Consider the following 15791-nt stretch of genomic DNA (forward strand, 5'->3'; position numbering starts at 1 on the left):
GTGGAAAACACTCAGTTTAATTTGTGGAAAATTCAGTAAAATTAGACTTAGACAAGCATCTTCCAGATGCTGGGCCAATAAAAACATCTGGATTTTGTAATTTTGCCACAATCCAGAAGGCCATAGATCAAAATCCAAGCAAATCAGAAGGAATAAAGTTTTGAAGTGGGATTTGCATTTTTTGGTTCAGGGGCTTTGGTTATTGCTTTTTTTTTCAGGCATGGGGTTGTATTGTGTTCTGCTGTGGGTTTAAGTGAATGGAAATATATTTTCAAAGAGGCAGTATACACTTCATATGGAGGTAATCCACAATATCTTAAACTAAATAAAATGAAATACAGACCTCCAGAGAGAAAATATCAAGATATTCAGTAGAGATCTGACTTCCAAGATTTCTGTTGTGAGAAATCTTGCTAAATTGATTACAAATTTGAGAGAGAGGTAGAAAAGAACTCAAATAGTTAACTAAATACATCTTCATCTATTCCGAGGCAGGAGTAGTTATCTATCATTCCTGACTCTAATTTTTCCAAATAGTTCAGAAGCATCTGCATTGATGGAAATGACAATACTTATCTATCTTTGTTAAGTATTAAATAAACCCCCTCCCAAACAATAATTCCATGCTGCAATTTAGGCTTATCATTCCTTATTCTATCTAACAACTATGTTGTGATCTGATCAGTCTCTCCTTATTTCATAGCAGCCTTTTAGAGCTTTCTCTCTCCTCAAGCTTCTCTTATATAGACTCAATTAATTTAGTCTTCCCACATAAATCACATTTTTTGTATCTCTCCTGGGTTTTTTTTAACAGTCTCCTCTGAATTTTCTCCCCAGCCACCCTCCAATTCACTCAACCAAGGTGTCCAGGATAGACCTACCAATAGCCAAGAGCAGAACTACTATTTCGTATAATGGGATGTTTGCCTTTTTCATGACAGCATGATGTTTTTGACCATGTCCAGCTTATGGGTCCAATGTAATCCCTGACTTTTCAAAATTTTATTTTGCAAAATGGCTGCCTAGCCAGTGGTTACTCATTGTGTACTTGTGTAGCTGATTATTCCAGTTTAAGCACCAACCTTGTTCTTGTCCTGATCAAATTGAATTCTGTGCTTCTTTTTAAGGCCATTTCTTCAGTTGTCAATGTAATTTAGACCTGTCAGCCCCTTCCCAACAAAGGGTCAGTAGTCCCTGTAGTCTGCCAGCCTCCTGGTGCCATTGTTGTCACCACACAGCATTGAGCCCATTTTTGCAGCAAACTACACAGCTTAGCTGTTCCTTTATCATGTGCTTGTTGCTCTCCCTCCTCCTCCCAAAAGATTCTGGTCTTTCAACCTGGAAGCCAGCCATCCCAAGAGAGTGACATGGCTTCTGGCCCAGTATGTGCCCACACTCCAAAATATGGCTTACCCAGAAGAGCAGCTTATTTAGAGGGATTAAGAACTCACCATCAAGGACTAACAGTACCACACACCTCAGTTAAGTGTCTTTGAAAAAGATGGAGATGCTTTGATTGTGGGTGATAGCAGCCTGTTTGCCAAAATCCTAGTTACACCAGTGATTCTGTAATAAAACCTACAACCACAGGTACCAGAAGAAGTGAGGACCCTCAATCTTCTCCTTTTTGGTGTTACTGGATTATACCATAATGTCTGCCTCAATCTTGGATTTTTATTTGTGTAAAAAACAAGCGACAAGGCAACCATTGAAGACAATATAAAAGTAGCAGAAGTTCTACTCCAGAATTAGAATAGATTTCTGCATACTCTCTTACTCAGATCTAAAAACATACCAAGGAAAAAACATACCAAAATAAAAGGGCAACACAAATGAACATAGTAGGAAAAGTATTTGTGCCCAGTGCAGACTTTCCAGGGAAAAGGAATACACATGATGAGCAAATCAACACAAGCTAGAAATAAAACTGGGAACAAGGATGTAGGGTCTTTTCAGTCTGGAGCTCTCACATGCAACATTCTGTAACAGTTTAAAAAGTCTTACCTGCAGAATCTGTAATCAAAGTCTCACAGAACACACAAAGCAATTTCATACAGTGACTTCAATTACTCTAATCCCTTCTTCAAACTAAACCAGCAGCTTGATCCCTGGTAACTTCATATACACATACACACACCACCTTCCCAAGCAAGATTAAATGCTTATTTTCAAGAGGTAGTCTTGTTCTGAGATGTTACTTCCATTCACAAAAATGACTAACCCATTATTCTGCTTAACTGCAGCCAAGTTTAAACAAAAGCTTTAAAGGCAAAGACATTCTTGCACTTTCCCCTCCTCCCCTAAAATCAGTCATCTTGCAAAAACAAAACCCCTGAACTCCTCCCATGCAGAATCTGTATCCTATGCAAAACAAAACATACATGGAAGATGGCCTGGCAGATTCCTCTCACCTTTCACAGACACACAAAACCAAGTAACCCCATGCATTTGCAGTGCTGTGAGGTGTGGCTTACCCCTGCAGGTGGCTGATAACCTCCATGCTGCTGGGACTGCACTTGGCCCACTGAAGCTGGGTATCCCTGGACTCCAGTGCTTGAGACTGACTGCTCATGCTGTGAACCAAAGGACACAGCCTGCTGACTGCCCACAGATTCAGTGTACACAGATGACCCCTGGCCACTGTCAACTGTTCCATCAGCTGCAAAAGTTAAGGAAAAAATATGCATTGTTAAGAACTGTGGTCTGGATTAAAAATTTCAAATATTCTATAATTGATCAAATATTAAATTGATTTTTGTGCCATGTCACATGGACCTTTATCATTTCACCTCTTGTAATATTTAAGCTGATTTTAAAATCTTTTTTTCCTCCATTATGCCTTCCCCTAAAACCCTGAAAAAATTACTTATTTCAGGAGTTCTTTGGGAGCATATTTAAGAACAAACTGTATTTCCTACAAAAGTCTAGACTAGAAATAGAAACCTAAATTCCACATTGTTATGAATGCTCTTTCAAGGTTTATTAATCATTGTTTTTATTTAACTTTATGCAGACATTTAAAACAGTTGTGCTGTGCTGGCTGGCAGATGCACCATGTAGGCACAGTAGCGAACTAGGCATAACAGCCAATTTAAAATCCTGCTTATTTACGAGCCGACAGTAATTTGCTTTTTAACTTCATCATTCTAATACAGAAGCTGTCACCTTCCATCTTGATTCAAATACTGATTCAAATGCTGGGATGGCAGAAGAAAAGATAGGATTATAAATTCATCTTTTTACATACAGTATGTAAAACAGAAAATCAAGACTTTTCAGAAAGGAAATTATGAGCTGAACTACTTGTAGATTAATCTCATTTCAACTTTAAAAGTTAACAAGGATTCAAACAAGTGGTTTTAATACCCTGATCTGCACTGGTGCAGGAGCATACAGCCTTCTGCAGGGCCAGAATACACTGTCCCTGCAGGAGGGCAGCAGAACCAAGGGCTGCTGCTCATGCTTTAGGTGCCCCAGTTCATTAAGTACATTGCCTTGAAACAAAGAGAAACCATTTTGTGCTAAGACTGAGCTGTGAATTGTGCCAAGCCTTGGCTCACCTAAGCCCCAGGAATGCATCTTATGTTGCTGTGCTTTCTCGTGTCCTACTGCAATGGCAGACAGCATAATTTTAGTGCATTTACTGCTAAATTCACCAAAAACATAAAACTAATGTAAAACTGTAAGTGCAAGGAACTGACTGAGGCACTTACAAAGAACAGATATACTGGGTTGCTGGAACTGCAGCTGTTGGTGTTGATCAGCTTCTGGCTCTTCAGGCTCCACTTGTGTGGAAACCGACGCTGAAGCAGTAGGGACAGGAGTAGTACCAGTGACAGACTGGGGATGCTTTGACCCTGCATGGGAAGCACTTGATGGCTGCTGCTGCTCCAGCTGCTGCTTCTGACTGCCTTCTTCCTGAAGGATGTTCTCCTGCTCTTCTTGCACCGACTGGCGCTGCTCTCGCTTGCGCTTAATCAAAGATACCCTGTCCTTGATCGCCTTCGCCATTGTCTTGTGATCCCCTTCACAGACATAGCCAGACTCCACCTGAGGGAGGACACAATCACAGAATTCACACTGCCACAGACAGCCCCTGCCCCAGTGCTACAGCAAAGCTCTTTCTGGCACTACTCATCTACACACCTGGGAACTCATTTATTTCTAGACAGGAACAGCAAAAGCAGAGGCTGACAGACCACAACCCACTGGCACAGAACAACACTACTTCCAGAGCTTTGTCAGACCACCAGCACTTACCATTTCCTGTGCCACATCCTCTGGGACATCTCTTTCCAAATCAAATGAAAACTCTATTGCCTCATTATCTTTATATTTGCCCTTGAGTTTTTTGATGTCTTCAATTCGGAGCCAGAGTTTAATGGCAATTTTTTCTCCATCATCTTCCTCTGCAAGTTCTACCCGTACTCCGGTCTCTTCTTGGAAGAAAGCATGATTCAAAAGGTCCTTAATAGCATATCTAGATATTGGGAAAGAATGTAGAAAGCACATTCAGCTCTCAGGATTTCATAAAATACTAAGGAATAACCTTGACAGATGCTCCCCTGATTTATTCTCTAAGTTTTATGCTGTTTTGAACCACCTTATGTGCATTCTGTTGGCATAATTAGAAGCTTTGTCCTGAAGGTACAAAAGAGATTTACAAACACATCATTAACAATTGTAGCTAACAGCTTAAATGAAATGTCAAAAAATAAGTGATGTGCAACAACAAAATTAACTTCAAAGGAGAAAAAACCACTAAATTGTTTAAAAACAAGAAAAAGAACTGAAACTAAAAATACACAACACCACCATCAGATGTAAAACTTCAAAAGTTCGTAAAATGGGATGAATAAACATCCATGAACAAAACCAGTTCTGAACAGAACAGAGGACAACTAAAGGGTGGACAAAGCTGAAACAGTCTGAAATTGACAATCAGTAAGCAACAACCATGTAAAAGCAGAAAACAAAACAAATCCCACAAATAAGCCATCAGCAGAGTTACAGATTTCTTATAATAGTGCAAGTTAGCCACCTGAAGTAGAAGTCATCTTGCAGAAAATATGGATAAAAATGAGCAACAAGAACTTTTAACTTGGAATCGCCAAAATGATCAATCATACCAAAAGAATCAAAGGGACAAAAAACCCCAAAGGATTACGGAACAACCAACCAATCCAAACACCTGGAAACCCAGAAGGACCGTCCCCCACTACTCTGCTGATTAGGTCAGTTTTAACAAAAGCAACAGAATTTCTGAATAAACTGACATGGATGGTTACTATGGCATTTGCACTTTTCCTGACACTTAATCCTCTTAAACAATCACTGAATAGGAATCTACCAAATATCAGAATCTGCAGAAATAACACTGGCATCCCAACTTTCACCAGAACAAAGACCCCAGGAACTAACTGGATTTGGTATCATCAAAAGGACAGAAAGGCCTCAGCAGCTGGTACCTTTACCTGCAAAGCAAGTACTTACCTTTCACCTTTGTTTTGCCGAATGCATCCCTCAATAATCTCCTTCACTTCAGGGATTGCTACTTTATCAAAGCTGGCTGGCTTGACACCCTGAAACATACAAACAACAACTGAGAAACTGCAAGGCCCATTTGATTTAAGTTTTGATTGTGCTGACAAACCACCTATTTTTACTCTCTAGGTAAGTGACCTAAGTAACTAGGGCAAATTAAGGCAAAGTCTGACCCCAGTACTCATTTGTTTGTTAGTGACTTTTGCAAATGTTCCACACACACCCCTTTCCATTTCCCAGTTACATTTCTGCAACACAAGCCACTGGCAATTGGGTGCTCAAGTTATGATAGGAATTTCATATGAAGTATGAAAGGAAACCTTTTAGTTTCCATGGAAGTTGTGCAGGTTAGAGGGAAGTACACAGACTGGACTGAGAATGGAAGGAAATGGTTCCTATGTGACACGAATGCCAGAAACCACAGCATTAATTTGACAGTCTTTAAAGCATCCTGTTGCTTCCCAAAATGTTTCCAATCTGCCATTATATGAAGAAGGTTTTTACAGGAAAAACCTTAGCCCAGGATAATCTGACTGGATCATTAAATAACTCGTCCAATGTTTAAGAAAAAAAAAAAACAAAAACCTTCCAGCATCTTAGCTCTCCCCCAAAGCCCTACCACACCCAACCCACACTCCTGCATCACTGCTGTTGTGAGCTCAGGAAAATGAGCTTACAATACAGGCTGTACAAAAGCCCTTCCACAATACACAGCAACCCTTTTTCCAATACACTCTAAACTACAGGGGGAAAGGAAAACAATACCTAAATGAGATTAACCACCCAAAGCTGTAAAACATGCCATGAGATGTGACCATCTGGGAATTCTGAAAAACATTTCAGGCAGAGAGCCAAGCTTCATCACTTAATCACAGCCAAAAGTGGTATTTTGGGGCCAATGGTCCACAACAAAATCTGGCACCCAATTTTACTTGATTCAGCCTTTAGTTTCAAACTCTGTATTTAAAACAGCAGAATGAGAGAGGATGAAGACATGCTGTTCAAATGTTTGAACAGAGTTAGTGTTTTCAAGCTAAACAATCCTGAAATTATACACCTGATACATCTGACCCTGTGTCACTGCTGAATGACAACTGAACACAAAGTGAAAACCACAGCTCTAAAGAACAGAAATAAATGAAGTAGCAGTACAAGCACTGTGATTCGTGCCCTAAACAGAAACTTCTCCCAATATCCTAGAAAACACTGGTTCCATCAAGACATGATCTTTCCCCATTCCTCTACTGTGAGCAGGAAACAACCCTTGAAACAGAAAAGTTTGAGTTTAAATCCCAGTCTCTGCACCTACCGACCCTGTAGTCAGAATTCTTAAAAGAAAAAAAAAGCCAACACAAAATCCCCACACTGTAGAAAGAAAACAACTGATTTGATAAGAACCAGTATGCTGTTATAACAGGAAGGTCATCTATTTCTTTGGTCTACAATTTGCCCTTGTGAAACTCTAGCAATTGAAATTCACAGAACTGCAGACTACACTGTGACTAGAATAAGCACTGAAACACAGTCTGCCAATGAATTAGCTGAACACTTTCAGAAGCTTTGCTGATTATTAAGCCTTAAGAAAATCAATGCCCCAGGTGATAAAACATCAGACCCAAGTCTGGATGGGAAGGTTTCAGACTGTAACCAGGCCTTATACACCTCCAGCTTCCAAGCAGGACACAGAGCTCTCCACTGTAAAGGGATTAATAAAACTCTGCTCATACAGTTGACTTGTCAAAGGTGGCACCTTTCATTATGACCACACTTAAAACAGTCCCAGAAGTTCAGGTTTAAATATGGAATATAGATATTTCTATATATAATTAAGAATAGATTTTTTTAATATAATTAAATGTATGACACATGTAATCTATGCATTAATTATTCAACTCCTTATTGCATACATTCCCATCTAAATTTGCCCAAGTTTAACACTTTTAAGTCTTTTAAATAGCTCAAGCCTCAGACATACCAGCCTGCACTGACATTCATTCACACTGTGGCAGCAGAAGGATGATGTCAGATCTGTGACAATCTCATTTCAGAAAACTAAAAGCTAACATGAGGAAGACAACTGGTACAGAAAAATATCAGCATAACAAAGCCAGGATTTGATTTTTCTTGTTAATTATTGTACCACATGCTCTGTTCTTGCACAGAGCCTGGAAAGTTAAAGCTAAGGATAGATTTTAAAATAAGAAATTCAGTCTGCTACCCTGCATTTCTCACTGCTGAAAGAAATTAAACACTTGTCCAAAATCTTCAGGCCCTACCATGAGGACCATTTTACAATACTCCTGAATTCCAAACCAAGAGTACAGTTAAAAAGTGAAGCTCCTGCAGCCCTTTAGCAGAGCTTCCATGTTCCAACTGCTCCTCCAAGAAGCTCCCTATTTCTCACTTTGCTCCACAGTCCATGAGAAGGGCTGCCTAAGCCTCCTCTCCAGCTCTGGACAAGCACTCTCCAGATACTGAAGTTCATCAGCTTTTTAAACCCTTTTGTTCCCTTCTGCAAGCACCAACAGAAGTGTCAAACTATTTTATACAAGACAGGGGTTCTATGAATGATTAAAACTCAATAAATCAGTGAAATCTTTTCTAACCAGAGCTGCCTCCACACCTTAATCTGCCATCACACAGAAACTCAAAGGAGACCAGGCCCTGAAGTTCACATAACCTTGATGTGTTCTTCAGACTGCACGAGCTGGGCAGCCAAGCATACCTTCAGCAGTTTCTGAACCCAAAGGCACTCAAGGAAATGCAGTGTTTCCTGCATTTACCACACTAAAAATGGTCACATTGCTGTGTGCTGGTCCTGGGCCCCTTAGAACAGCCACAGGACAACTCAAATCCTAATCTACTAGTCCCATTTCCCAGTGGCAGTTCATTAAGAATTAAACAGCCAAATCCCACTAGCATTATTTACAAGTTTGCTAAAGAAACAGCAGAAAGAGCCCTTGCAAAAGAAAAAAAAAAGAATAGACAGGTCTAACAGGCACACATGAAAAATCAACATTTTCTCAAGCTACTCTTTCTAAAATTGCACAAGCTGACAGTGCTGCTGAAAGCAACAGTGTCCTTTTCTCCATTTCCCAGTCCCACACCAGTGTAATTTCCATTATTTTGCCAGCAAACACATTAATACAGCTGCATAATGAACCAAATCACAGCATGTATCAGACTTGAAACAAATCCAACCAAAAAAGGTAGCAGCAGCTTCCAGTGAGCTGAAGTTTCCTACACTGCTGCTTGAACTCTCGGGCTTACAGAACAGTCAGGGCACAACTGCTTATTTTGAAAGAAGCACCAATTAAAAAAAAAAAAAAAAATCACTCAACACTTAGATTTTGAGAATACCTCTAAAATATGGATGCTTATGTAGGTAGCCAAAGATACAAAACTAAAAACTGACAGTTTGCATGTTAAGCATAAAAGAGATTTCATGTTTCACTTATCTTAGATGTGAAAGTTTGTGATTTTATCAGATTTTAACCAGGTGAAAAAATATGTTCCAAAATTCAACATAATCAAAAGTTACCTGATGAACTAAAAGCAAGTTAGGTATTCTTAAAAACACTAAATTTCCAGGAAACTTTGAAACCCCAAAGTATAAGCTATCTAGAACTCTTGCATAATTTTTTGCCTAGAAATACATAATATTTTGCATTAATTAGATCACCAGATTACTGAGTCAGTAGCTTAACATCTTGCTGTAATGCAAGAGATACTGAAAATATCTTTTACTTCATTAGAGAACTGAAAATATAGTTTTCTTCATTAGAGAAGGTACAATCAATGCTGTATAACTTCTACAACAAATCAAAATGAAGGCAGGTGAATTATTACACACCCTCAGACCTTCTAAATTTAATAAAAAATGCTTAGATCTGGAACAAAACCATAGGTGGAAAATAGCAGAATCAATTAATGTTCCAGCCTTGATGGTCAGGATTTTAATTTACATTTTAAAAAACTACAAGGGGAAAAGTAAAGTCAGTTTAAAAGCTAAAGAACCAAGCTAAGCAAATGTTCAAAAGATTTGTAGAGAACTCTGATTCACCTCCAAAATACTTTCCTGTGGCTACACGCACTTGACAGAGCTGAAATTCTTACTCACCTCTTTAGCACAATCCTTGTGAGAGCAGCAACAGTGGGAATTAACAATTACAAAAATGGGACAGATCTCTCTTTTTGTGAAATCCATCAGGAAAAGAGAGCCACACACACCACAGTTAGCAAGGTGCTATTTTCCGATGGCACTCCGCTGGGCTGTGGACTTAACGCACAGCAGAAGGAAAGCAGAGATCAAGGTTAGAAGGGAGCATTGTTCTCTCCTTGACATCTCTTGTTATTTTCCAAGTCCAGTACATGAGGCTGCAGAGATTTGAGCTCAATATCTGCTTTTGTCACTCTAATACTGACTAGAAAGAATCAATAAGAGCAAGAGGTGAGCAGGTCCCTTCCTGCCTGCCCAGCCAGCTGTGAGAGGAGGAAGAAGGGACAGCAGAGGGATCCTTTCCTTCCTGCCTGTCCCCACCCACCCACTTGGCTGCTCTGCCTACTCTCCACCCAGGTTTCCTGCAGGAGTTTAAGGCTGGCAGTGTGATCATCATGCAGTTCCCTCCTGCTGCTGCACAAGCTCCTCTTTGACCAGGGCAAGCAAGTTGGTCAGTGTGTTGTGCAGGGGAATGAAGGCAGCTGCTGCTCCTCCTCTCCCTTCCATGGGGCTACAAGCAGCACACACACAGCTGACTGCCACTCAGCCCAACTAAACACAAGTCAGAACCACAACAGCATAATGCATTTTGCTACCTGTGGCAACAACATCTGATTTCCTTCTCTTTTGTCCTTAATGTAAGGGCACAGAGATTTGAAGGTGATTTTTAAACTGCTGGACAACATTAGAAAGCTGCATTGTTGCTTGGTTTTCACCACATGCTCACAAACAATCCAGAGTTGTATTTTCTAGTATCTCTTGCTAGACTTCAGACCTCAACCTGAAGTTCAATTTTTTTTTTCTTCTGATACCCAGTTCCAAGCAACCATTGTAAAACCTGTTTATTCATCAAATGAGCTGGCCATAGCTTCAGGGTTTGGGTTTTTTTATTGTAAGGACATAAGGAGCAATGCTAAGAAAAATCACATATATAATTTTAAAGATGAACTTAGCAAATGAACTTTGACAAGCTAGTGCTGATGAACTGTTATAAAATGCAATTTAGAATTATCAAGATCACTTTTCACTCTAAAATAACATATTCAGTTCCTCAAGTATACCACAATTATACCAGTGATGTTTTTATAGTATACACCATCAGTGTTGCAAAAGCAACATTCCACACAATTAAGGCTACACTTTTCTGGGGTACAGAGCATGACCTGCAAAGAACATTCAACATTTCAGCTTTTGACAAGTCAAGTCTACCTGTCCCAGCAGAACCATAACCCCTGCTTGGCTCTTTTCAAAGATGCTGTAATTCTAAGAGCCTGGAAAGAATTCTACAGTAACTGATTGATCTTCTCAAACAAAATGTTCTAACAGTGCAGTCCAGAAGCTAATAGCACCAGCAGCAAAGTCAAATCACACAAACAAAGTAATTAAAATGTCTATATTTCCTTTCTGCTAAGCTGTTACCACTCTAGTTTGAGCCAGTCTCAGGCTGCCACAAACCATTAATTCAGGAATTTAGAGAGAGTATGATTGCAGTGGAAAAAAAAGATACAACCTCTTTCCCCCAGTCCCAAAGAAGCCCTCAGGCTATGGTATATATAGCCTTTAAATTGGTTTACCCCGTGATCTCCTAAATTTCACTACCTGCAATTAGTTACTTACCCAGCCCTCAAAACCTGCATGCTTAACCCTTTCACCACCTCTAATCATTCATCTCAATCCTGCTGCCTGTTCTAGGAACAATCTTTCAGATTTATTTCTTTCCTTATTTCACACAGAATATACCTGAAACTGTTTGATAATTCTCACCCCAGTTGAACTGAATACATAGAATGAAAACAAAGACTTCAGCTTAACATTTACTCAGCTCAAGAGACACATGGTTTGCCTACAGAGGATGGATTTTCTTGCTCTGGTTAAAAAGCAAACTAGAGTAATTTTTTTTTTAAAGAAATAGAAATGCAACATATTAAACAGAAGTAAAAATTTACTTTCGCTGATGTCAATGTTTTCATAGCAATTAATTCTGGACAATTGATAATTCTGCCAAGGATTAAATTGGTAAATCCTGCAGAATAAACTCCGTACCAGATCAGTATCCTAGCAGAGTAAACAGCATTACTGCAATGCAAGCAGTGGGAGCAGATGAAAGCTTTAGTGAGCCAGAGCCAGCTCACGAGGCACTGTTCAGGCCAGGACAGGCCTTGCCCTCTCCCCTTCTGATCAAAAACAACAACTGCATATTTGGAACCCAACACCTCTTGAACTTGACAGATCTACCATCACCCACATCAAAATTTCCCATCTCATCTATTTCAGAGCTCTGTGCCACTGAAACACCTTAACCAACTGGCCTTCATCCTCTGCAGTGCAGGTGTGTAAGTTATTTAAGTCTCATGATCCTTAACTTTTTCCACACCAACAGGTAAGCATGTGTGCCCCGAGTTCAGAATCACACTGTGAAGACAATGGCAATGCTGTAGAATTCATACAGGCCTGCTTGCTGCAATTTAGATACTCTTCCTCTTTCATTTAACACCTAACTTCAAAAACATTTTGAGGCATTAACAAAAAAATTAGAGGTCAATCACAACAACAAATTGACAGATGTACAGAACTCAAGTTGTTATATACACAAGATGTATCTTCATTTACACACTCAAACTAATTGCTTCTTCCTGAAGTTGAATTTGTACGAGATAAGTTTTGGTGAAAAGGATAAAACAGACTCCTCATTTCCATGAGCAGTCTTTGCTCACTATCACCTTCACATACATATCCTACAGGTGATCTGCTAGTCTAAGAACTGGAGAATACTGACACTGCCTACTCAACCAACTTCTCTGTCAGTGTCTCAATACTGTACTTTTATCTACTAAAGCCAGAGACTTTACAGCATTCAAAGCCTTACAAGACTGCTCCAGTAGGGTACAGTTCTGTTACTTCACATGCTTAACTTTGAACTCTTTTAGAAATTCCTGGCTGCAAGCCTTTCCAGCACTCTCAAGACAAAGACAGTTACTAAAGTCAAAACCCACTGTATTTGTGATGATAATAAAATGCTATGCACTATTGCAGAATATATACTACTCAGAATATATACTACAGCTCAGAGCTACCCCCCTGGCAAGTGATCCAGCCCAGCAAAAAAATTAACATCAGTTTTTACTCAAGACATGGAAGTCCACTGCTCTTCAGAGCCACCAGGTAAATAAAGTATCTGCTTATTTTAAAAGTCCAAAGAATGTGAAGCTAAGAATATTGTTTCAGTTTTTTAAAAAGTTATTAATTAATTACAACAGTAATTGCAGCAATTCTAATGTATAGAATATATCAATCAAGCTCCAGAACAGGAGATTTTGTAACTAGGACAGTTTCTCAGTGCACATCTGGCTAACAATTACCATATTGGTGCATGCAACAGTGAAAAGAGCCTTGTTAAGAAACCCACAGTATGAGGACAGAGGTTCTTCTGAAACAAAGTCTGATTGGACAAGTAGATCGGGTATTAACTCTTTCACTCTTGCACAAAAGCATAAAGGTAAGACCAGTTTCACCTGTCACATACAGTTCATTCAGCTAACCCTTAGAAGCAGAGATGCTGCCTCTAATATGAACACCTTGAGCTAGCTCAGTGACCCTTTGCTTTTTTGGGACTTCAGCTTGAAAATGGCTTTCAAAAAAACCAAAACCAGACATGCCTAGACATACATTTCAGTTATATAAATTTAGAAATGCCACAGTGACACAATACTAGAAGTGTCTGTCTTCTATTTTCAGTATGGAAAACATGTTTTTGAAAAATAAAATTGCATTAGTTGCACCCTCTGCTTTAATATGCTCCCGCTCTGGTAGAAAATCATTGTTCTGCACTCATTTTTAAGTTCATGTACAGTAACTCAAAAGCAGAGATTAGTTCCACTGGACTTCAAACTGAATTTAAATAATGATGTAACATGGGCCATAAAACCCCTCTGGTACCAGAACTAGCCTTTAGAAAGGATTTTCTACTTAAAAGGCCTAAAGGTAATGTTGGACACACCAAAAATAACGCACAATTCCAACAATGCACCAAAAGTCACCATGCCTTTTATTTTCAGACTCATTCTAATAGGAGTGAAGACTTTGCTGGAGTTATCCCATTCCTACCCCTTGCAACTACAGCAGTACAGCTGGCAGGACAAGAAATAGCAGCCTATGCATTCTTAGTGCCAGTATTTTTAACCAGTGGCACTCTATGACAAATAACATTGAACCATCAGTCTCCCCACAGGAATGTTTCAGTGATTCACCAATCACAGAATTATAATGGTTCTCACCACACTGCAGAGCCAGGCATTTTAAAAACACTTATCACCTCCTTGTTCTTAAGAGCCACCTTCCCATCTCTTGTTAAATTAACCTCAGTTAATGTAAGAACTAAATGGATGTCAGTACAGGATAGAATATTAAATGCTAGGATCATAGTTTTAAGAGATCTGATCGTTGAAAGATACCTTTTAAACTTCCAAATTTTTAAAGATACAGTGTTTCACCCACATTCCGCGAACTTACTTAGGTTTCTAAAAATACATCTAGAAACTCTGCATTACTACTACATTTCAGAAATTAAATTACACTTGATTTTATGCAGCTCAAAAAATGCTCACAATCCTCCACTCCTTTCAATTCCTGATGATCTTAAAACCATACCCTGTTCAAAACTACCAAGACACAATCCAGGCCCATCAGTGAGCAAGGTAAGAAAGAAACAGCTCTCTTTAGTTCAAACCAAGTTTGTTTCACATCAATATTGACAAAAAAAAATTTAGCTGTGATCTTAAAGCTTTTGATGCTGAACAGTGAGCTACTTTTAGAAAACAATTCAGTTGAATAAGCCTTTTCCCTTCCAAATTCAGCAGCACCTGACTTAGCTGTGCAAACAGCACAAAATCACAGACTGGGGTCAGGCTGGAAGGGACCACAGTGGTCATTAGTCCCACCTCCCTGCTCCAGCAGGGCCATCCCAGGGCACAGGGCACAGGATTGACTCCAGAGGGGTCTGGAATATCCCCAGTGAGGGAGAGTCCACACCCCCTCTGGACAATCTGTGCAGTGCATGATCACTGCACAGGAAAGAAGTTCTTCCTCATGTCCAGGTGGAGCTTCTGTGCATCAGTTTCTGCCCATGGCCTCTTGTCCTATAGTCTGGCACCACCAAAAACCTGGCTCCATCCTCTGGCACCCTCCTTTCAGATACTCAGACACTGATAAGGTCCTCTCAGTCTTCTCAAACGGCTGAACATGATGTGCAATATTGTTTTTACATTTCACACTTTACTGCCAGGAGTTTCTTCTTTGAAGGAATACAAGAGTTTACCCTTTCTTCCAATTAATGTTTCTGTGCTTGGTTGAAGGTTTGTAGCCTTTCAATACCTGCTTTCACAAAAGATCACCTTCTCTGTTGGAGGGTTTCCTCCCCTACTTTTCCACTGATTTTTTTTCCAAGTTTTTTTTCACTAGAAAGGTTGATACGAAAGATCTCCATATCTATTTAAACCAGGTCAAGAAACCAAGTCATGTAAGGTAAAGAAAACAATTTTATTCATGCCTAAAAAATGCTAGATATTGCTTCCAGGAAGTAGAAGAAGAAATTAATCACCACTCATTAAGTACTTCAGGTAAAATTAATCATCTGTCTAAAGGTTTAGTATTTGTTATTTACTACTTAAGATCCCTCAGGAAGAAGAAGAAAATAAGAGCTGGAATACTTTGTCCACTGCACCTCTAGTGAAAATGAAGCAATTGACTGGTCTAGACAGCTATGACACCTAACTTTTAGGACACTAAAGAAAAGATTCATTTTACCTCAACTAACCAAACTACAGCACTTTGTAGCTGCCTTGTTTCCAGCAAAGAGAATGACCTTCACCCTAACCAGTGAATTCCAGTTCCCACCAGTTAGGGAGATTAAGGAGTTTTAAACCAGTTAGACACTGCCTGGTCAGGTTACTCATTATGTGCCTTGTTCCCTTAGGCCCTTTTTTAAGCTCTGGAGAACAGAGAAGAAAAATGTTGTGCTTGCTGTGGAACA

At 39.5% G+C, this 15791-nt stretch overlaps 1 protein-coding gene across 4 annotated transcripts in view; it reads right to left on the reverse strand.

Annotated features, from left to right (window-relative positions):
- Positions 1-15791, reverse strand: part of WNK1 (WNK lysine deficient protein kinase 1) — a 96504-nt gene that overhangs the window by 36799 nt on the left and 43914 nt on the right. For all 4 annotated transcript variants that reach the window (XM_058806040.1, XM_058806039.1, XM_058806043.1 and 1 more), the window contains exons 5-8: positions 5494-5582; positions 4261-4480; positions 3714-4050; positions 2475-2659 (exon numbers count right to left, since the gene is read on the reverse strand). In XM_058806040.1, the coding sequence (XP_058662023.1) occupies positions 2475-2659; positions 3714-4050; positions 4261-4480; positions 5494-5582 (831 nt within the window). The remainder of the gene's footprint in view (positions 1-2474; positions 2660-3713; positions 4051-4260; positions 4481-5493; positions 5583-15791) is intronic.

The sequence above is a fragment of the Ammospiza caudacuta genome, chromosome 5, assembly GCF_027887145.1.
Source record: "Ammospiza caudacuta isolate bAmmCau1 chromosome 5, bAmmCau1.pri, whole genome shotgun sequence".
NCBI classification, from domain to species: Eukaryota; Metazoa; Chordata; class Aves; order Passeriformes; family Passerellidae; genus Ammospiza; species Ammospiza caudacuta.